The sequence below is a fragment of the Hyperolius riggenbachi genome, chromosome 3 (genome assembly GCF_040937935.1).
Source record: "Hyperolius riggenbachi isolate aHypRig1 chromosome 3, aHypRig1.pri, whole genome shotgun sequence".
In the NCBI taxonomy this organism is placed as follows: domain Eukaryota; kingdom Metazoa; phylum Chordata; class Amphibia; order Anura; family Hyperoliidae; genus Hyperolius; species Hyperolius riggenbachi.
The window spans coordinates 285,738,485-285,763,491 of NC_090648.1; the positions used below are offsets into that span (position 1 = coordinate 285,738,485).

A 25,007-nucleotide genomic window follows, 5' to 3' on the forward strand; every position below is an offset into this window, starting at 1 on the left:
TTTCCGGATCTAGAGACGGAAGCACTCTGCAAAAGCTCTTACAAAAACACCCACAAAAACGAGCGAACGCGCAGATAACTGCAGAAAAAAAAGCCCACCGCGGACGGACACGCAAGCCGAACGCAATGTGAACTACGCCTTACTCAAAATAAGTTGTTCCTGATTAACAAAAATTAATATATTTTTTTTTCTTGACCAATTTTTTTTAGTACTTTCTTTGTTCACTGGTTGGTGAAGATAATATATGAAATAGGAACCCTTTGCAAGTGTTTTGGATAAAGGAGCGGATTAGAGTCTGACACTTTGAGCCTAGTATATTGAACATTTTCACAATATTCTAATGGTCTAAAATTTTGATTTTGGGGTTCTTATAAGCTGTAAGCCATAATCATCAAAAATTATAACAAATAAAGGCTTGAAATATCTCGATTTGCATGTAAGGAGTCTATTTGACATTTTAGTTTTACTTTTTAAGTTGAATTACTAAAGTAAACAGACTTTTGCACAATGTTCAAATTTTTCAAGTTTCACCTGTATGACAAAAGTAGACGTTCCATGACTTTAACTTTAAGGCCTCTTTCACACCAAGACGTTGCGTTTTAGGGGATGTTATGGTCGCATAACGTGCCCCTAATGCAACGCCTGGTGGTGTTCAAGGAGGACGCCAGAGTGAGCCGCGTTATGCAGCTCTTTGTGCGCACTGCGTCTCCGTGGCACTGATTGGCTGGCGGGACGACGTGATGCAGAGTGGAACACTCCGCATCACGTGGTCCCGCCAGCCAATCAGCGCACAAATCGGCCGCTCCAGGAAGAAAACAATGCACGTCAGCAGTGCAGTGAATATTAATTAGCCATGTGGCTAATTACTGCGCATGGGCAAGCAGTCTAACGCGTATAACGTATAGTATGCTGCACTTTCACAGAACGTGCAGCGTTACAATGTAACGCAACGTGCGCACTGTGAACAGCCCATTGCTTTTACATTGCTGTGAGTTGGGCTGCGTTACAGGCTGCACTAACGTGCGCCTGTAACGTCTTACTGTAAAAACCAGCCTAAAACTGCAGCTTATTTTATTTAGATGTAAAATGACATCTAATAGATGACAGCAGTGGATGCAGGGACTGATGTAGCCTAGCGGCAGATTCACTCCATGGAGACTCGGTGAGTAGTGGGTACAGGGACTGATGTAGTCATACTGCCATTTTATGTCTCTCACTGCGCTTTTTTTGCTGCGGTTTTGCAGGAATTTCCAACACCAAAGATGTCCTTCATCTTCAGAAGCTAATGGACCTTGAGGAGGTGAAATATCATTGATGCCACAAAAAGTATCTTGTAGTATATACAGGCGCTGATCCAATCTTTATCTCATGTGTATGAGTGTTCCCTGATGACGGCGCAAGGCCGAAACCGGTAGGAACTGGAGACTGGGCAACTTATATGAGATCGTTTTTGGATTTTAAATGTGTACTGGGTTACACTATATGCTTTTAACTACTAAGGGTCCCTGTCAAAAGGACCCTGGAAGTAAGTCATTGTATATGTGATGTAGATTCAGCTTCTAATAAATGTTTATATGTTTCTTGGATGGAGAAATGACCTTTCTCGATTTATTTCTGGTGATGGTCACTATGGAAACATGATTTTGAGCACTGTGGGGTTACTGCAGATGCCGATCTGAGTACCAAGCGCTGTGGATTTGTATACAAAAAGTATCTGCAAAATTCCAATCATGGAAAGGTGCCCCACTGACCACAAAGATTTGGTGGGGAATGCTACTAACACCAACCCACAGATCCCTAATCCAGAAGGGACCACTGACCATGAAGCAGTAAGGTGCGATTCCACTCGCTGCCTTAGTAAAGATCCCCTTATGGGCAGTGGTGACTGTCGTGGGTGGGATGGTGTGAAGATGCCACTGACACTAATACACAGGTGAGATGAATACACTGAAAGGAGTGGCTGCAATATCGCCCCCCTTTCACTGTAATAGTTTCACAGACTGAGCTACCATTTCTCTGCAGACTCAGTGCAATCGCTCCATTAAAATCAATGAAAGTTGTCATGGTAAATAAGCAAACACATAAAAAGTGTCCTATCATTGCACTATACAGTGTACGACATTAGCCTAGCAGTTTGCCATAGACTGTAGAGTATAGGTCAGACATCCAAGCATGAGTTGACCTCTGAACGTCTGATATTTTTTTCACTTGTTTCACATATGTGGTCAGAGTTGTAGTGTAGAATATACACACTTTGCTTCTCTGCAACTCCTGCATGAAATAAGGATTTGTACTATTAAGCAAGAATTGCACAAATAAAGAACAACATTACCTTTCAAGTCTTTCTGATAGATTATCTGCAGAATCTCCTGTGGGAATTTGATAAATGTCTGACAATTCTAATCGCTGCCTGTATCCCTTCGTCAATATAGGCTTGGTCCAACTAAAAGAAATCAGAGAACACACGTTTTACAGATGCACAGACAACAAACAACTATAACAGTACAGACAGACACTGATGTGGCCTGGGTTGCTATTAGGATTGATGTTATATCCTACATTTTGATCAATGAACTTAGATATATCTTACACAATTTAAACTGACATGGCATTAACTGTCTATGGCTCTGGCAGCACATTTATGTTAAATCTGGTCACATGAATACTTTAGTCTGGTACAAAACTACAAAAGCTTGGAGGACTGAATATAGATCATGGGAGTGTCACAGATTAGAAGTCCCTCTCTCTTAGTATATCATTCTATTATATTATTACCATATCAGACTCCTTAATATGCTGTTTCAGTACCGGGTTGCTTGCTGAACAAGTCATTTAAACCCCTATGTGAAGAATAATGATACTCCTCATTTGATATAGACTTGTTTTTTGTTTTACCAGATTGCTTCATCTGTTAATTCAGCAGTGAAAATGTAGGCATCAAATTTCCACCACATGACATTCAGACAATTGCTTTTAGTTTAGCGTAACACTGAAGAAAGTATATAAACTCAGTTGTGCGACCAAGTCCCATTCATTCAACAAATACAGAGTCAATGTCCTCAAACCATGGCCTGCCAACAGCTGCTGTGCTCCTGCTGGGATTTCCAGTACACCATACATAGACAAGGATGTTACTCTAATGGCTAGGAAAATAGGATTTCATCATTATCCCTCTTAGTGACAACACAACATGAAATGTGATAATGTGTAGGTCTGCTCAGTGAGTGAGGAAATAATCAAAGGCCCATTGGGAAATATCTGGTCACACATACTTGAGAAAGAGAACTAGACTAATGCTGGGAATACACGGTTCGTTTTTGCCTTCGTTTAAACCTTCGATTCGTTCGGTAAACGAATCGAGTGTTGAAAACGTATGTGAAAATAGTCATAATCTCATTATAGTTTCGATTAATAGACCCCAAAAACGAACGACTAGTGATCGAACATGTTTGATATTATCTCTCTTTATCCATCTAATCGAGCCATTGGTAGGCTTGATGGCTGTTCAGATCGATTATATATTCGTTTATGCTAGTCCGTCCCTGTAAAAAGGGATTTTCGTTTCGTTTCTTTGCAGCCTTCGATCATTGGAAAAACGAAACCATCAGAATCGGAAAAAAAAACGAAACCGTGGGTGGTGATATTAACCGTATGACTGATTATTTCGGGATCGAAAAGGACAAAAGGCACAATCGAAACGAAGGTTTAAACGAAGGCAAAAACGAACCGTGTATTCCCAGCATAAGGGCTCATTTCCACTATAGCGAATTCGCACGCGTTTTTCGCATGAAAATTCGCATAGCAATACAAGTGAATGGGACTGTTTCCACTTGTCAGGATTCCTTTGCGTTTTTCTGTGCAGAAAAAATTCGCATGGCAGAGCCATCAGAATTCGCATACCGCATACCGCTATGCGAATCGCATGCAATGTATTTAATAGGAAATTTGCATGAGGTTTGGGCATGCGAATTTTCATGCGAATTTTCATGCGAATTCGCATAGAAACAATGGAAAAGCACACCAGCACTGCCATGGTTAAATTCGCATACATCGTCATCCATGCAAATTCGCATGCGAATTCGCATGAAAATTCGTATAGACCCGCATGCGAAATTCGCATCCGCATGCGAATTTTTACCGCGGCGATTCGCACCGCACAAGTGGAAATGCAGCCTAACAATGGATGCAATTCTGTGAAAAGGAAGGACAGCTATAGTGTTAGAAAGAATAATTATAAGCACTTTTAGAAGGACTCTTTAAAAGACTTTTGTCTCGAAAATCTTAAAATTGAAAATATATGTAAACATATACAATTAAGAAGTACGTGTCTTCCAGAGGAAAATGAGCCATAAATTACTTTCCTTCTCTGTTGCTGTCACTTACAGTAGGTAGTAGAAATTTGACAGAACTGACAGGTATTGAACTAGCCCATCTCCTCATGGGGGGTTCACAGGGCTTTCTTTATTTTCAAAATGCACTTAGTAAATGGCAGTTGCTCCGTCCAAGTGCCAAAAAAGTGTACGGTGAGCAGGGAGGCTGGTCAGCATCTTTGTATAAATGTTTTTCAGGGAGTGTCTTTATAAAGAATAAAGGCCATGCTGAGAATCCCTTATGGAGAGATGGACTAGCCCAAAACCTGTCAGTAATGTCAGATTTCTACTACTTACTAGCGACAGCAACATAGGAGAGAAGTAATTTATGGCTCATTTTACTCAGGAAGAAACATACTTTTTATTTGTATGCGTTTTAAATTTTAAGATTTTCGCAACAGTTCCTCTTTAAAGAAGAACTGTAGCGAAAAGTGGAAAAAAATAAATACATTGCAAAGTGAGAAGTAAAAAACAGGACTTCAAGAAATGATGATACTCGCCAAGTAATTTGTTCATATTGTTTGACCCACATTCAGCCTGCACGTAAACATCTTTACTACTGGCAGACATAAATAAAAACAGACAGCACCAACTACCATTATTTATAACCACACCCCCAGGGAAGAAGTTAAAGCCTTGGTTACAGGTCCTCTTTAAATGTCTTATGCTGGGAATACACGTTAAGTTTTTACTTTAGATAAATGGGTTCGATAGATAAATTCCAACCTGTTGGATCTGGTCGATTCTACTTTCGTTTCGATTCTCCTCATTCAAGTGAATGTAATTGATAAGAAAAGATAAGGAATCGAGAGGGGAATCGAGCAGTGAATCGAGAGTAGAATCGATCGAAAGCGAAAACGACGGCAAAAACGAACGCAAAAACGCATCGTGTATTCCCAGCATTAGATCCAGTAGGACATCATTTCATGGAAGTTGTCCTACAAACAGCAGTCATACGAGATGGAACAGATCATTTAAAACAAAAATTAGCCCATATGTTTAAGGGTTCCAATACTCAATATGAGCTGAATATTTGCAGAAATGGTCGAGTATATACTGTCTCTGATTTGTCAAGCTGAAATCACTATGAAACTGTCAAATAAGTCAAATAAGCTCATCCCGTTTTTTTTCCACACATAGCAATCATCATCTTGTATCTGGAGTGTGCTGCCCACATATAATTCATCCTAGTTCTTTGTTGCAAATGCAGAAAATCTGCATAAAGGCACCATAGTGGCTGTTTAGAGAAGGGGAAATAATATGTTTTCCCTCTTTTATAGCATGAATGATCGCCCCGCATGGTAAAAACCAAGAACTGAATCAAGAGAAAAGCCGCTGTAGGCACAACTTGCAACTTTTTGAAACTCAAACATCTATTTGTTGTTAGCAAAACATGCAACTTTTTTTTTTTAAACCCCAAACATTTATTTCACTTCTTACAGAAAAAAAAATGCACATGTCAGCTGCCAATTTACAAAACTCTGTCAGTTTACTTTACTGAAGGTGCCCACGAACAATACAATTTTTACAAATGGTTCTTAATTTCAATCAGATATTCCTATTGAATAATTTAACAAAGAGTCAGCAGTTGGTGCCAATCAATTAAAAAGGATTCTTTGATGGATCATAAATATCTTAATTGTCAATCTGCCCAGCAGATTTTTCAGATCGTGTCTGATCGTATCTGAAAACCATATTGTACCATTGGGTAGGATCGATTGAAACTGTTCAATTCATTACATGAGATTGTATTGTGGAGAACTTTGAAAAAAACAACAACCTTCTGTTGTTGGATACAGCTGATCATTTCTGATCCATTGCTTCTGATTTACAAAATTGTTCGAAATTATTTAGTGTTAGGGTAGCTTGGTTGAGGTCAATTAGGGACCATTCATTTTTGATGATGATATTCTAGTGACATAATAATGTAGGGCGGAGATTTTGGAACTGAAAAATAACTGTCCCGCAGTTGATGTAGTGACTGGCATCTGCCTGGGCTGCTCATATCTGTCACCATAAGTCAAATTGAATAGTCCTCAGCTCCAGGGTAATAGCCAACATAGACAAGGATGTTACTCTAATGGCTAGGAAAATAGGATTTCATCATTATCCCTCTTAGTGACAACACAACATGAAATGTGATAATGTGTAGGTCTGCTCAGTGAGTGAGGAAATAATCAAAGGCCCATTGGGAAATATCTGGTCACACATACTTGAGAAAGAGAACTAGACTAATGCTGGGAATACACGGTTCGTTTTTGCCTTCGTTTAAACCTTCGATTCGTTCGGTAAACGAATCGAGTGTTGAAAACGTATGTGAAAATAGTCATAATCTCATTATAGTTTCGATTAATAGACCCCAAAAACGAACGACTAGTGATCGAACATGTTTGATATTATCTCTCTTTATCCATCTAATCGAGCCATTGGTAGGCTTGATGGCTGTTCAGATCGATTATATATTCGTTTATGCTAGTCCGTCCCTGTAAAAAGGGATTTTCGTTTCGTTTCTTTGCAGCCTTCGATCATTGGAAAAACGAAACCATCAGAATCGGAAAAAAAAACGAAACCGTGGGTGGTGATATTAACCGTATGACTGATTATTTCGGGATCGAAAAGGACAAAAGGCACAATCGAAACGAAGGTTTAAACGAAGGCAAAAACGAACCGTGTATTCCCAGCATAAGGGCTCATTTCCACTATAGCGAATTCGCACGCGTTTTTCGCATGAAAATTCGCATAGCAATACAAGTGAATGGGACTGTTTCCACTTGTCAGGATTCCTTTGCGTTTTTCTGTGCAGAAAAAATTCGCATGGCAGAGCCATCAGAATTCGCATACCGCATACCGCTATGCGAATCGCATGCAATGTATTTAATAGGAAATTTGCATGAGGTTTGGGCATGCGAATTTTCATGCGAATTTTCATGCGAATTCGCATAGAAACAATGGAAAAGCACACCAGCACTGCCATGGTTAAATTCGCATACATCGTCATCCATGCAAATTCGCATGCGAATTCGCATGAAAATTCGTATAGACCCGCATGCGAAATTCGCATCCGCATGCGAATTTTTACCGCGGCGATTCGCACCGCACAAGTGGAAATGCAGCCTAACAATGGATGCAATTCTGTGAAAAGGAAGGACAGCTATAGTGTTAGAAAGAATAATTATAAGCACTTTTAGAAGGACTCTTTAAAAGACTTTTGTCTCGAAAATCTTAAAATTGAAAATATATGTAAACATATACAATTAAGAAGTACGTGTCTTCCAGAGGAAAATGAGCCATAAATTACTTTCCTTCTCTGTTGCTGTCACTTACAGTAGGTAGTAGAAATTTGACAGAACTGACAGGTATTGAACTAGCCCATCTCCTCATGGGGGGTTCACAGGGCTTTCTTTATTTTCAAAATGCACTTAGTAAATGGCAGTTGCTCCGTCCAAGTGCCAAAAAAGTGTACGGTGAGCAGGGAGGCTGGTCAGCATCTTTGTATAAATGTTTTTCAGGGAGTGTCTTTATAAAGAATAAAGGCCATGCTGAGAATCCCTTATGGAGAGATGGACTAGCCCAAAACCTGTCAGTAATGTCAGATTTCTACTACTTACTAGCGACAGCAACATAGGAGAGAAGTAATTTATGGCTCATTTTACTCAGGAAGAAACATACTTTTTATTTGTATGCGTTTTAAATTTTAAGATTTTCGCAACAGTTCCTCTTTAAAGAAGAACTGTAGCGAAAAGTGGAAAAAAATAAATACATTGCAAAGTGAGAAGTAAAAAACAGGACTTCAAGAAATGATGATACTCGCCAAGTAATTTGTTCATATTGTTTGACCCACATTCAGCCTGCACGTAAACATCTTTACTACTGGCAGACATAAATAAAAACAGACAGCACCAACTACCATTATTTATAACCACACCCCCAGGGAAGAAGTTAAAGCCTTGGTTACAGGTCCTCTTTAAATGTCTTATGCTGGGAATACACGTTAAGTTTTTACTTTAGATAAATGGGTTCGATAGATAAATTCCAACCTGTTGGATCTGGTCGATTCTACTTTCGTTTCGATTCTCCTCATTCAAGTGAATGTAATTGATAAGAAAAGATAAGGAATCGAGAGGGGAATCGAGCAGTGAATCGAGAGTAGAATCGATCGAAAGCGAAAACGACGGCAAAAACGAACGCAAAAACGCATCGTGTATTCCCAGCATTAGATCCAGTAGGACATCATTTCATGGAAGTTGTCCTACAAACAGCAGTCATACGAGATGGAACAGATCATTTAAAACAAAAATTAGCCCATATGTTTAAGGGTTCCAATACTCAATATGAGCTGAATATTTGCAGAAATGGTCGAGTATATACTGTCTCTGATTTGTCAAGCTGAAATCACTATGAAACTGTCAAATAAGTCAAATAAGCTCATCCCGTTTTTTTTCCACACATAGCAATCATCATCTTGTATCTGGAGTGTGCTGCCCACATATAATTCATCCTAGTTCTTTGTTGCAAATGCAGAAAATCTGCATAAAGGCACCATAGTGGCTGTTTAGAGAAGGGGAAATAATATGTTTTCCCTCTTTTATAGCATGAATGATCGCCCCGCATGGTAAAAACCAAGAACTGAATCAAGAGAAAAGCCGCTGTAGGCACAACTTGCAACTTTTTGAAACTCAAACATCTATTTGTTGTTAGCAAAACATGCAACTTTTTTTTTTTAAACCCCAAACATTTATTTCACTTCTTACAGAAAAAAAAATGCACATGTCAGCTGCCAATTTACAAAACTCTGTCAGTTTACTTTACTGAAGGTGCCCACGAACAATACAATTTTTACAAATGGTTCTTAATTTCAATCAGATATTCCTATTGAATAATTTAACAAAGAGTCAGCAGTTGGTGCCAATCAATTAAAAAGGATTCTTTGATGGATCATAAATATCTTAATTGTCAATCTGCCCAGCAGATTTTTCAGATCGTGTCTGATCGTATCTGAAAACCATATTGTACCATTGGGTAGGATCGATTGAAACTGTTCAATTCATTACATGAGATTGTATTGTGGAGAACTTTGAAAAAAACAACAACCTTCTGTTGTTGGATACAGCTGATCATTTCTGATCCATTGCTTCTGATTTACAAAATTGTTCGAAATTATTTAGTGTTAGGGTAGCTTGGTTGAGGTCAATTAGGGACCATTCATTTTTGATGATGATATTCTAGTGACATAATAATGTAGGGCGGAGATTTTGGAACTGAAAAATAACTGTCCCGCAGTTGATGTAGTGACTGGCATCTGCCTGGGCTGCTCATATCTGTCACCATAAGTCAAATTGAATAGTCCTCAGCTCCAGGGTAATAGCAATGTATATCTTGGCAAGGGGAGAGTTCTTTTCAGGTGCTGGCATTTCCAAAACTGTTCGCCAATATTTTGATTGTTGTGGTCATAGCTTTGGGTTAGTATGAGGATTGAGAGGAGCGTAGTTACAGTTTACACGTGTTATATTAGTAGAGTCTTGTTGCATGAGGTTAGTGTTTACATAGGTTAAGCTAGTGTTAGGGATAAGTGGATTTGATTAGGATTTGGCAGTGGTCTTTCTGAGTTAACTTTGTAGCCAGCACCAGAGCAATTGCACAGAACCTTAAAGTAAACCCAAACCAAGTAAAATTATGTAAAATAAACACATGGTGTAGCTGCAAATGAATATTACATACTCACCTCACCATTAGTTCCTCTCAGAAGCTCACTATTTTCTTCTTACAATTCCTTCCAGTTCTGACATTTTGTCAGAACTGAAATATATCAGTTGCTGTCAGATATAACGGAAAGGACAACTGATGAGCAAGGTAATATCCATGTTTCCTTATGGTTCAAGTGGACAAAATTACAGTTTAACAGTGTGCTGACCAGGAAGCGGTTATGGGTGATGGCCATTTTCAAAATGTAGGACAGAGAATTTCACTGATCAAAGTGGACAAACAGGATGCAGGAGAGGAGAAAGAGATTGAGGAGTAGACTACACAGGAGGTAAGTATGACATGTGTGTATGTTTATTGTGACTTGTAATTTACAGTTCAGGTTTGTTTTAAGTTGTGTCCTGCTTAGGATGGCCATATGTGTATACAAGTGTATATCTTGCTCTGGATGCTAAATCTAAGCCACATGGGGCCAAAAGTAAAAAAAAAATCTAGTTTAAATTGTATACTCAATTCAATGAAGTATGTACACTTTAAAGCAAACATAACCCCCCCCCCCAAAAAAAAAATATGATATAATGAATTGTATGTGTAGTACAGATAATGAATAGAACATTAGTAGCAAAAAAAAAAAGTTATATTTTTATTTTCAGCTATATTGCATCATTCGGTCATATTTGCAGTTTAGAAACCGCACTCTGTGTTTTAAATTATAAAACAAAGCAGAAATATTGACCCTTTAAACTTTCCTGCAGTAAAACCTCATCTAAAGCTGTCTCTCACTGTTTCTTGGCTGTTTAAGGACTTCAGAAAACAGGACTGTATTCAATCCAGTGAGTCGAATAGCTCAGAGAAGTTCTTTTGCATAGATAACAACTGAAGTTTTTTTTTTTTAACTCTTTCTGTACTGGAAAACAATATGTAACTCTTTTTCTTGCTACTAATGTTCTATTTCTTAGCTGTACTACACATACAATTAATTGTATCATACGTTTATTTTCGCTTTAGGCTTGCTTTAAAAGTATATTCTACAGCTCTATAAAATATAACAATGTTTTTCTAAAATTTACAAAACACACCAGCCAAAACAGCAGGTAAACAGATGATGTGATTTGTACTATTTATGTCATCAAAAATACTTTTAAACATCTTGTTTTCAGAAATACACCTCATAAATATGATTGAGTAATATAATATTCATATTCTTCAGTATGGCATTCCAACTCCAGTAAATCCAGCTGTGAAAATTTGATGTTTTAAGCAGAATAGATGGCTCTCAGCAGAACTAGGTCTGTCCAGTTGTCTGATGTTTACACAGAAACTTTCATGTAAAAAAAATCTGATTATTTAACAAATAATGTAATGGATTTCTTTCTTTAGTGCCTACTGATTTTATATGTGCTATAATTTGTAGTTCTTTGATTGTTTATTTTACCTATTTAACTCAGCAGAAAAGTGCTAAAATTGTGACGTCAGCTGAAAGCATGAGGACTGTAAAATGCGGCTCCCTGACCTCCTTTTATAAAGCTCAGCTTGCAACCCAGCATGCACTCACTCAGTCATGGTCAATCCTTGTAGAAGCATGTCATTATTCAATGTAATGTACTCCTTGTAAGTCCAGGCATACAGTATGTAGATCTGGCCAAGCTCCATTTCACTGTTCACACATTGGGCTCGATTCACTAAACCGTGATAACTCAAATATCACACCTTATCAAAGATATCACACCTTAACACACTAACACGCCTTATCAGAGTAGCATAGCTAGTGCTACGAACCGGCAGGGGCTCAGGGCAGGACGAGTGCCATTGACAATTAGCAGGCATGTGTTTGTAGCACTCACCATGCTACTCTGATAAGGCGTGTTAACTTTGATAAGGTGTGATATTTGCGTTATCACGGTTTAGTGAATCAAGCCCATATGTTAACTATGCCTCTTTAGGCTACATATACAAGCAAAATTACTGGTGCTCAAAATGATTGTTCATGACTGCATTGTGTGACTGTCAACAATTCTTCTCCCAAAATGCAGTTGGGCTCTCTGCTGACTATGGTAGAGAGCTATGCATGCTTTATGTAGGAGGAGGGACGTCACCCAAGGACTTTACGACATAGTCAATCACTCAAAAAGTGTCTGCCAATATTGGGCGGAAACTGTGTGCATCCCTGCTAGTCTCTTGAAAAGATAAACTACAATAATTTAGGGGGACAAAAATCTAGTCTGTATACACAGGTCTATAAACCATAAATTTTACCCAATTGAATCACCCCCTTGACTTCCGATGAGCACACCATAAATCCTCCATTTCCTGGTTTGCAATGAACCGTCAAATGTGAACATTTTCACTGCAAGCTTGTTTTCCAAAACTCTCCATCACCTCAATGTCCATGAAAAAAAGTAATGTACTGACAAAGTGGCCAATACAATACAAACTTTCAGAGATGCCACTACAAAAGAAAAGATCTGCTGATATAAATAAATAGAGAGGCCTGCCAGTTGGCTGCTGTAATGCCAAGCAAGGTTCTGTATAAAAGCTATCTCTGAAGCATGACCATTCAGTAGAGATCAAACCCCAGCATGACTGAATCAAAAGCACAGACTTACACTGATGAGTGGCTGAAAGCTTGATATGGTGAAATAAGCCAACATGTCTCACCATTTTTTTTCCACAACAATTTCAAGAATGTTACAAGTTAACAAACGTGAGATTATGTAAGTACCTCCAGGCTGGTCTGCTGTGGACATTATCTTAGCAATAGAAAACAAAAACTGTGAGGTCTGTGTCACACCAGCAATCTGTTTCAGCAGATAAGTAGATTAATACCCGATGTGGCAAACAATCGATCCCTCACTGATCTGAATCTGATCAGGGAGGGATTGATTCCTTCCACGCACTGCACACAGATTTTCAATATCTTTCAGCATGAAATCTGCAGAAGATATACTCCAGTAGTATCTGTGCTGGACAGGCATTCAACCCCCATACGTTTTGAGGATGAACTGATACAGGAGAAATCAGATTGGAAATTGGAACGGGCTCTTTGGCAATAAATGTGGTATCATAATGGCATCTTTGCGAAAGGATATTGAAAATTGTCTGCCTCTAAAATAATGGCCTTTGGTCCTTTAGCCAGTTGTGCTGTTACATCTCACTTCTCCAGTTTGCCTGCTTATGCTATTAGGCCAAATGAATAGCAGTGCATGCACATCGCATAGCAAATACAGTTCTATGCGAGCTCACAATTGACAAAAAAAATTCTTCAGTTTTTCATGTCAACAAATGCAATCGTGCCTGTGCCAATCGCTCTCAAAAATCACAACAAAATTCAGGTTTAAAAATACATGACAATCCTAATTACAGCACACTGTGATTACAATCACAATTTTCAGTATGGAAGGGCCCTAAGGGCTCATTCACACTACAGAATTCATACACAAAATGGATTTCATGCATGCGGTGCCATCGCACAGTCATCACACGGAATGCATGTTGTGGTGCGCTAAAGCATAGACGTTGGCAGCTGTACCCATTGGGGAAACGTATGCGTTGTGTCATGTGATAAAATGTTCCCAGATGCGTTACAACATAACACATGGGAACGCACACCTGTAGTGTGAATGTGAGTGACGTCTATGGACTTTCATGTTGCCATATGGATCGTACACAATGTGCATTGTGTCAAAACTGACAGCACAGCACATAGGGCTTGATTCACTAAACCGTGAGAACTCAAATATCACACCTTATCAAAGTTAAAGGAATACTATCGATACCCAAGTGTTCTAAAATGACAATGTACAAATAATGTCTAAGTAGCTGTGTAAACATTTTCCTACTTTTCATGTTAAATATCAGAGGCAAAAGCTGTAATTTATTGAGGGTAGGATTTAGCTATATTGGGACAAATCAGTTGCAGAAGGGGTGTCTGCTTCAATGCACAGCCAGAGTTGCATATCAGACTACAGAAAGCAAATATCAAACATATCAAACTCTGAAAGCAAAAACAGTATGAAAAAGCTGTGACAATTAGTTACATTTCCTCTGCTCTTTTTAGACACGTCAGTCAGAAGCACAGGACACAGGAGCTGCAGCTCTTCTCTCTGTCACACACAGAGCTACACATAGAGTTAACTGATCAAGTGTGAGGGGAATTTCCCCTCTCCTCATGGCTCAGTCAGCCGTCAGTATTGGCATCTGTAAAGTTTGAATGTATATTTATAAAACAGTAAACAAAGAAGTTGCTACTAAAATGTATACACAAGTACTTAGCAGCACTTCCCAAACAATTCCTGTGTCAATTGAAAAAAATATGTGAATCGATAGTATTCCTTTAAGACGCCTTATCAAAGTAGCATAGCGAGCACTAAGAACCCACAGGGGCTCAGGGCAGAACGAGTGCCATTGCCAATTAGCAGACATAAGTTCATAGCGGTCACTGTGCTACTCTGATAAGGCGTGTTAACTTTGATAAGGTGTGAAACCTTTGATAAGGTGCGATATTTGAGTTATCACGGACGGTTTAGTGAATGAAGCCCATAGTGTGAATAAGCCCTATGGGTTATTATTTTCAACTGACTGTGTGATCTTATAGACCTTCCCAGCCAGCAGGAATTAAAGTTTATGTGAGGTGCCAGTATAGCGATCGACACCTTCGGTTAGTGACTGCATATATCCACTGAAATGCAAGTGAGCGACAAGTTTATTGCATAAACAACCAGCTGAATAAATTATATCATTAATAAAGTTATAACACATCTACCAAAATAGCAAGTATTTCAAATGTAGTCAGAGATATACTGAAAGAGGCCAGATCAGAGAAGTAATCTATGCGCGCAAACTCAAAATATCAATTGAAAAGTAGAAATCAATGCTTGCCACACACTGAGGGGTTTTAGAAGAGACACTTTAATGGGGTTTTCTCATATTAAAATTTTATATTAATTAATTTGCAAGGCATTATCAGTTTTCAGTTTGGGCCTCCTTTAAGATTAATGGAACTAGTAGAAATATGCTACCTTCTGGTAACTTTCGATATCTGCATATAAAACGCTGTACCTTTATGGGCTATGTGCCAATGTGTGTCAGCATCAAAATTCTTAGTCATCATCAGTAGTTAAAAATATGATGATTGCATACATACAGGAAAAAACAGCAAACATACTGATCAAACAAAAAGAAAGAATGACTTGTGGGTTACTGAAGTGCTCCAAAGTGTTATCACGTTCTTTCATTGTAAAAGACAAACCATACACATTAGCAAGCTCAAGTAGAATTTTTATAACTTCCTCGTTTAAATACATCCTATATACTTTTATATGAAAGCAAATATCACAATACTGAAAAAACAAAAACAAATAGTGGACCTGGTTTACTAGTGAGATCTCTATTCATCTCCAATGAGAATAACATAACTGATGGCCTGAGGGTGTTGTGCAGGGTGTAGGTTTTAAGAGTGGGTGTGATTACAACACCTGGCTAAATCATTTTTCAGTGTAACAGTTCAAATCCGATTCTGTATGCATCGCGTGAAGGGATTATAGCGCCTCTCTCTTTTTATTGTAGTGCTCTCCACTATAGTGGCCCCCAGGACTGGATTTACTATAAGGCACTGTAGGCACATGCCTACAGGCGCCTGAAGATGGAAAGGCGGCTCACTCCTCTCCCCAAGTGCCTCCCTCCTTCCCTAAGCAGAATCCCGAGTGGAATAAAAATGAGATGTTACTTACCGAGGTCCTGACATTCCACTGACTAGAACTCCCTTCAGTCAAGGCACCTCTAGCTACTTAATATGGAGGATAGCTTTGGCCACCTAATACTAAGGGGCACCTGTAGCCACCTATGACGGGTAAGGGAGCTAAGAGAGAAGTGACAGCTGGGCCAGCAAGCACATTTGTGATGTGGTTTGGCGGGGGGTTTGTAGGTTCATGGAGGCAAAGTCTGGGGTGCCAGGACATCTGTGCCTATAGGCTCTTGTAAGGTAAATCCAGGTCTAAAGGCCTCTTTATAGTACCCATTGTTTCAGTGACCCCATTTTAGTGCTGGGGGGAAGAACAGCATGAAAATGTATGCTGAGCAATTTTTTTTTTCACAGACATGGCAAAAAGGGTTCATTTTCACAGTCCATGCCAACATTATGGAATGTACACCGCCAGTTCACTTGGTGAACCACACCACAGCTCAGCCATTTCCATGGTAAAAGTTTTGTCTGTTTGTGTTAAAAATTGCATGTACTTATAGCTTAGGGCTGGTTCCCACTGCAAGAGCTTTTTCTAAGTGCTTGTGATTTTAAAAGCTCTTGCTAATGTAATGCTACGTGTGTGTTCTCACTTGAGCAAACTGATTTTATAAAAATCCCCCATAGCCTTACATTAGCAAGACCTTTTCCGATCACTAGTGCTAAAAATGCTCTTGCAGTGTGAACCAGTACTGGTAACTATGACAGCTGCTGCCTGTGCTATTCTGCATATAGATCGGGAGGACTTGTAACAGCTGCAAAGGGAGCAACCTCCAATTATGCGACTACTTCTTACATTGTATTTTTATGGTTCAATGGTTGCTGAATTTTCTGTGTTGAACAGGTAGTGATTACCATGGGTGACTGCTGTTCCTCAAACACATTACTAAAAAGATCATATGTGTACAGTATTTTTCTCTCCTGTAGGCTGCACATGAATAACTGAACATGAACATTTTTTAACATAAAACCGAGATGCGGACGAACGAACAACGTGCAAGTATAGTAAATGACGCAGCCAGTGCCAGAAACGACGTGAACCCCCCCCCCCCCCCCCCGGCTGCTGGAGGATGGTGTGAACCCAGCCTTAATCATTACTGTATACGGCCCGATTCACGAGGGAGGTTTTGAATGAAAGCAGTTCTGTTGGAAAAAAAAAAATTACGGCGGCAAAAACGAAAGAGGAATCGTCCATGTGCACCGGCCCGTAACCATGCGATATCTGAATGGAGTCCCAACTATGCAGAAATTATACTCCAATACGTCTCTTCTGCATTTTGAAGATCTAAAAATATAAACCTGCACAGTATGCAAAACACAGAAACATTATTCCATGTACTAAATTGTATCCTAACCTAAATTATTGTGCCACAACTCCTCCTCCACATTTACCAGTCTAGGGTTTCACAAAGTAAATTAACATCTAAAGACAAAGGCTCCGATTCTATAAAATTTTCTCCTATTTTTATTTCACATGAGATGCTTTCACACTGTATGATCAAAATACATTTTCAACCCCCAGCAGGCACAAAAAATAAACTTTCCCAAGTATATTTAAGTACCTAGCTTACCTGCTTTTTAGCACTTTTTTTTTTACTTGCAAGGAGATAAAGTATTATGTACAGTGGTGTAGCTAAGGAGCTTTGGGCCCCAATGCAAGTTTTACATTGTCCCCCCCCCAAGCACTCTATACATAACAATTGTGCACCAAAACCTGCCATGGACAACCACAGTGCCAGAGGTGCAAGAAAGGGATGGGGAACAGTTTGTTAATTATTACTACTATTCAAAGCATCTAGAGAAGTGATTATTACAAGGACCAGTAAAATACTTTGGTTGAGTGAGGGCCCCTTGGGGACCCCTCTGGCTTTGGTGCGGTCCCAACCTCTGCACCCTATATTGCTATGCTACTAATTATGTATTTAAGATGAGTGGAACCTCAGGGAAAAAAAGTTTTGTTTTTTTTTTTAAATCAGGGACAAAAATCTTTATACACATTCACTTAGGGCTCTTTCACATCAGAGCTTGCGTTGGAGAACGCTCAAAGCATACGTTTTGTTGTATGCGTTTTAATGCGTTTTGATATGCGTTGCACTGCAGTGAGTGTGCGTTTTTAATCCGTTTTCAATGCGTTACAGCACATAGGAAAACGCAGGTAATTTTTTTTTCTTTTAGTTTTCAATTTTCTACATTGTTCCTCTGTTGCATTCTGGGACTGATTGCCTGCGTTAACGGATTAAAAACGCGCATAGTGTGCGTTTTACATCGACTAACATTGTAACGCATAAAGCTAGCGTCGGCCGAAAAACTGCGCCTGGGTGCAGTGTAACGCAACGCACAAAAAGGCTGCGTTATATGTGAAAGCTAAAATGAAAGTCTATGGACTTTCATTTCACCTTGGGTAACGCGAACTTTACCCCTTGCGTTGAAACGCAGAAAATCTGCCCTAATGTGAAAGAGCCCTAAATGTTTTCCCTTCATGTGTCATTTTTTTACATTGTAGCAAAGTGTGGATGGCCGTGGGAATTTATCAGTAAAGGGAGTGACTTTCGGGACACTAATCAGACAACCATGGTTGACAGGAATGTAGCAAGTCAAGAGTATATGTAACTACTGTGATTCAGTACAGCTCATCTGCATACAGCTATTTCACTAGACAAATAATTTAACAGGAGGGAAAAGTTGAAACCTTTACAAATGAGTCAGCAATATCCCTAGCAATATTCTGCCAGAGAACCAGCACCCAGATTTAGCAGCATACTGTGAAAAGTGTTCCATATCAGAGAAGGTCTGTATGGTAGTATAATCTTTTCACAGTCATAGCAGCACAGCAATAGCACGGTAAAGTGTAATCCCTGTTTTCCCATTACACTATTTATCTTTTAGCACCAACATTTAAGTATTGATTGATTTTAGAGTAGATAGCTACAGTGCAATTCAATTTTAACTGAAGAATAAAATAAGTCCTTTACAGGTCTGCTCTATACACTCCTATGATTTTAGTGTTCCTTACAGTTTATTACCTTGTTTTAATATACAAATTTTTTGTGTGTCTTATACTCTTCCCTCAGATGTTCAAGCCCTGCAACTACTGTGGCAGCTTCCAATTCTGGTGTGGAGGGGTTAACAGAAGTGTGAGGAGACAGAGTACAGTAACCACAGATGTGTATAACCCATATGAGGTATAAATGTGTGTGATTAAGGACCTAAGGTCCTGAGCCTTTCTTGACTGCACCACTGCTGGCTGTGAACCTTTGACTGTGCTCCTCTTTGTGAACCAGTTTGGCCATACTGAAGCCAGGAGTGGCTTCTGCTTACTGCACAGGCACAGCTGTACTAAGGCAAACTCAGTACGAAATAGCTTGTCCATGAAGGGGAGCACGACCACGAGAACATATCCAACAAGCTCTGGTCAGATATGTCCAGAGTGTCCAAGCACAGCAATGACAGGGCTTTTGGTCCCCGGCCAGTTCAGGTTGGCTTTAACATTAATCCTTTACTAGTTATGGTCCCTGTACTGTACCCCTTCATCACCTCTACCATCAGCCAAAAATTAGCCTGTATAACATTTTTAATCTTTTCACTAATGAAACCTAAACGCTTATCTTGGCTTTCATCTGCCTCTAACACTAACCTTAACCACTTTATCCACCACTAAAGTATATCTACGTCCTCTGTGACTTCATCTAAGCCACGAGTCAGTAGATATACGTCTTCTAGCAGAAGCAGTGCTGTGCAGGATTGGGCTTGCTCCTGTGCACATTTCTGGCACTGTCTGATGCAGCACTAATTGGTGAAAGAGAATATGTTTCCTGAGCTAATGAGATTGATTTTTACCATTAAAAATACTTTTATTTTCTCAGTTTATAGTGCAAAATACACTTTGTAGCATTATTTCAGAATCAAATATCTTCACCATAAATTGTGACAGGAACATAATCTACAGTTGTGTTCAAAATTATTCAATCCCCACTGAAATTTAGTGTTTGGCCAGTCTGACATTGATTTTGATCATTTCAGTCATCTTGTTTACAATTAAATCAAAGAGGCACTTGTAAGTCAGACAAATATAACATAACATTTATAATGAAATAACCACAAATGTCTTTTCTGTGCTCACATCATTATCAGTTTTATTCAACCCCCAAGTGACATTCATTCTTAGTACTTAGTACAACATCCTTTTCCAGTTATAACAGCTTTTAAACGTGAAGCATAGCTTGACACAAGTGTCTTGCAGCGATCTACGGGTATCTTAGCCCATTCTTCATGGGCAAAACCCTCCAGTTCAGTCACATTCTTAGGTTTGCGCTCTGCAACTGCTTTCTTTAAGTCCCACCAGAGGTTCATAGGCCCAGTGCACACCAAAACCGCTAGCAGATCCGCAATACGCTAGCGGTTTTGGGAGCTGATTTCAGAGCGATTCTAGGTATGTTTAGAGAGGTTTTCTAAACATACCTAGCGGTTTTGGGTGCGTTTTTGTGTAGCAGATTACACATATTGTTACAGTAAAAGCTGTTACTGAACAGCTTCTGTAACAAAAATGCCTGGCAAACTGCTCTGAAGTAGCGTTTTTCAGAGCGGTTTGCGTTTTTCCTATACTTTACATTGAGGACGAAACGCTTCCGAAATCCGCAAACGCGCAGCAGGAGGCGCGTTTGCGGCTTGGCAAAAACCTCAAACCGCCGGTGTGCACCATCCCATTGCAATACATTAGCCAAGCATTTTTCCAGGCGGATGCGGCCGGCGGATCGCTCCAAAAACCGCTCGGTGTACACTAGGCCTTAATCGGATTTAAGTCTGGTGACTGCGATGGCCACTTCAAAATGTTCCAGCCTTTAATCTGCAACCATGCTCTAGTGGACTTGGAGGTATGCTTGGGATCATTGTCCCAATGCATAATGAGAAATCAGCTACTTTACCAGCAAAATACAGGTGACTGATTTATTTTAAATAACAATGATTATAGTGGTTTCACTGACACTGTCTCTACATTAAACACAGGAGGATTTTGTTAGGCATATGAACTATTTTACTGAGCTTATTTATCACTATAATATATTGTATACGGTTTTCGATACACTGTGACAGGCTAAATTATGCCTTGTTCACTACATTACAATATATCTATCATACAACAGCTGTAATTATGTTGGGGTGGACACAAAACCGAAGGTAGTGGTATATACTGTGGCTGTTCAATTGTAAGAAAAAGATACATATGTTGGCTTATGATTTGGGTTTGCTGTGGTTAATGTATACCATACCATACCATACCATACTCATTCATACTACACGAAGATTTATTTGTGTTTAAGACCACCTCCAGCCAAAAAAAGGATTGTAATCTGAATGATCTGAATGGCAATACATATATGTAGTCTAGGCACTGAGTACAGTTAGATGAACATATAAAGTTTGCATCTAGTACATCATAGTGGATAGAACAGACTCACATTTATATCTGTAAGTAGCACTTCCTTATTCCTCCTGAAGCTGAAAGCAATGTGCCCACTTCTTCAGCCTGTTTAACTCCCCTGCCCCTCCCACCCCTGCTGTCTGCCTGGATCAAATTACTTCTCTTTTCACAGTGTGTAAGGAGATGAGACACGGGAAAACTGCTGCAGTTTATCTTATGTCCGTCTGCTATAATTCTTATTTCAGATGTCTGTCTGCCTGCCTAGATTAGATCACATGGACAGGAGAGGCATTAATCCCTTAGCATCCTTTGCACCTACAGCTTGGAAAGAAAAAAAAAAGGCCCAAGGCCCAATTTCACACTGTGGGCGGGGATTTCAAGACCATATGTGGAATACAGACCCTGGGGGTGAGAAAATCACACTTTATCATGTGTGATTTTATATATCTTGGCAACTTATTAGGTTTAAAGCAAACTAATTTATAATTTAGGTACTCTTTAAAGTAGAGGCATAAACGTTCTGAAGACTTACATCTCAGCACAAGTGGACTGTAATACTTGTGACACAATAGGCACAGGCACATTGTTTATGAACAATGGCTGGAAATTGTTCTACTGCAATTAATTGTGAGCTCACTGAAATGCACAGTATGACCCATTTATAGATTGCACAAGTTGCTAAAGCTTAAGGTTCTTAACCTATGAGTCAGACCCTTGTACCCTAAGATTGATGCAAAATGGGAAACTTTCTCTGCAGTAGTGAAATAAAACTATTTATATTGTGTTGAGTAGCATCTTCTCTCACTCTCTTTAGTCCCCCCCCCCCTTTTATTAGGAATTCTAACAATGTCACCCTGTTTAGCTGGGCCGAGCAAATGTCATTTTGCATCTTAAAAACAACCTGTTCTTTTCTCTTCTATACTCTGTTAACTTTAGCATGCAAATGGATAAGCTGGCATTCTTTTACAGGATTTATTGATACAATTCAGAATTCTGTGTTCTCTAAATGATTATTATCTTCGTTTGAGACAAACAACATACTACTAGCACAACTACATATTACATTTTGTTGAGATGTTATTTCAAGAGCTTGGGGCCCATACGCAATGGACTTTTTCTGTTAGGAGGTCATTTTTCATCTTCTCTTTAAAATACCTTTTCAGCACTTTGCAATTGAAAGATAACCAAAAGGTAGGTGAAAAAGTACTGTCCAAACTATTTTGAGTATTTTCATGCTTGCTGGTGGCTTAAAAGGCCTTTAATTTACACGTTGTGAAAATATCACCTAGGAGAAAACTCTGGAAAAAAAGTTAATTGCATATTATTATTATTATTATGAAGTATTTATATAGTGCTGATATCTTCCGAAGATATTATTATATATACATCCTGATTCAAAACTTCTTGCATATATTATATATAGTATATATTGTCTTGTCACTTAACTGTCCCTCATAGGGGCTCACAATCTAATCTCTACCATAGTCATATGTCAATGTATGTATTGTGTAGTGTATGTATCGTAGTCTAGGGCCAATTTAGGGGAAGCCAATTTGCTTAGGAAACCCATGCAGACACGGGGAGAACATACAAACTCTGTGCACTCTGTGCTGGGATTCAAAGCCAGGACCCAGCGCTGCAAGGCAAAAGTGCTAACCACTATGCCACTGTGCTGCCCACTATGCCACTATGCTGCTGCGTATGGACCCTAGTGTCTGAAACTGTATTTGCATTTATATAATTAGACCTATGCATCCACCCTTTTAAGTAGAGATAATCTCTCAAAAAGAATCACATTCAATTTTTTCTTTAACTCTTTCTGGACCGCATTCCTCTGGCCTCTTAAAGAGAGTCTGGAGCCTCCATGAATAGCTGTTTTTACTTGTCAGTTCTCTTCAGCATTAATGCCATAGCTGAAACGCTGCATCCCGGCGGCTGAACGCTCAATTAATACTCCCAAAATCCATTGGCAAAATTCCACGACTTTCCAGGTCAGGGATTTCGCTGCCCGGGGATGGCAGGGCTTTGCGCTGTAGCTCTGCCTCCATTCGCGTCAATCTCTGTGGATCTCTGCCTCTCCCCGCCCCTCTCAGTAAAAGAACACAGAGGGGCGAGAGGAGGCAGAGATCCGCGGAGATTGAGGCGAGTAGAGGCAGAGCTACAGTGCAAAGCTCTGCCTCGTCCAGGAAGGAGCCCCGAAATTTGGGGCGTATAAATAGATCATTCTGCCACAGAAATGCAGCATTTCAGCAATGGCATTAATGCTGAAGAAAACTGACAAGTAAATATAGGTATTTTTGGAGGCTTCAGACTCTCTTTAAGGACTTCAGCCTTTTTTTCATGGGACCGTTCACTGATCAATGTAATTGACTCATAGTGATCACCTGGTAAGGAGCTAATGAAACTGGCTACTTACTGATAGGAGGAAGCTAGGCTGCAGGCCCAGCGACCAGTGATCAGCTCAGGACAGCAGAAGGCCGCGGTGCAGTATCTACGCTGCATCAGAACTAGCGAGCCATAGGTGCGGCGTAGTCTCTAACTTCTGCAGTCTCAAGCTGGATAAAAAATGCATATGAATTCAGATGAAAAACCCAGGAAAATCTGGATTTTCTAGAGTCATTTTCAATTGTGAATAATACATTAGTGAAGCCTCTTTTGAACATTGTTCTTCAATTGCACAGCAACGGTCCCAGAAAGTCGCACCAGACATTAATGATGTGGTGCGACCATTCAGTGTAGCATACAGTACAATGAAATTATGCCTCACTTCCATTGTAAATGTGCATGTCATACCGTTACTTCACTGAATGCATGCCGTGTGTTACTGTGTCGGTACCTGCTGCTCCCCACCGCAATCAATGTGATAGCCCCATAGAGGCATACCAATTGTGGATGCAGACTTTTGACTGCACCTGGGCCCCTTAACTACGCGTGACCCTTTCTCTATCATGGCATTAGCTCTTGCTACTAGAGTGATAGTGATAATAATCCGAACATTTGAATAGCGCTTTTCTCCTGTAGGACTCAAAGCGCTCAAGAGGCTACCCTACAGTGTTAGGGAGTCTTGCCTCTTAAGTGGGACGTACTCAAGAGGCTACCCTACAGTGTTAGGGAGTCTTGCCTCTTAAGTGGGACGTACTCAAGAGGCCACCCTACAGTGTTAGGGAGTCTTGTCTTGAACTCCTTACTGAATAGGTACTGACCCTAGCCAGGATTCAAACCCTGGTCCTCCCATGGCAAAGGCAGTGCCCTTAGCGAGTACACTATCCAGCCACCTCTATATGTGGTTTCAACATCTGTAATTAAAAGCATGCTCTGTAATTTGTATCACAAACAACATATACAACACAGAAATGATTTATGGGATAAATTTCAGTTTTCTTGAAAATAGGCAGTAAAAAGCAGCACTTTTTCAGGGAATTACAGCTACCTTCTGTAGTAAAACATAATAGCTATGTCATTCTATTTATATTAGTAACAACCACAAATAAATGGACAAGGAAATGAATGTTGTGTATTAGCCAAAACCCAAACAAGTCACAATGAAGAAACAATGTGGCAATATCCATAAATACAGCTGCGTATTCTAACTGAAGCCTGCAATACCCAAGTCAACATTATCACATAATGGTACAACAGTGACAAGCAAGGGACACAAAGTCCTATTTCATATTATTACTATTTTTTCTATACAAAAAGGATTTAAAAAGCACACAGAGCACCCAGCTTTTTTCCATAGATGGGAAAATGAGATGTGAATTGGCCAATGGATTGGCATGGG

The 25,007-nt window shown here is 39.5% G+C and overlaps 1 protein-coding gene across 1 annotated transcript in view; it reads right to left on the minus strand.

Annotated features, from left to right (window-relative positions):
- The window catches only part of CFTR (CF transmembrane conductance regulator), a 210,613-nt gene that overhangs the window by 176,222 nt on the left and 9,384 nt on the right, over window positions 1–25,007 (minus strand). Inside the window, exon 2 of the mRNA XM_068276426.1 lies at window positions 2,333–2,443. Within this exon, the coding sequence (XP_068132527.1) occupies window positions 2,333–2,443 (111 nt within the window). The remainder of the gene's footprint in view (window positions 1–2,332; window positions 2,444–25,007) is intronic.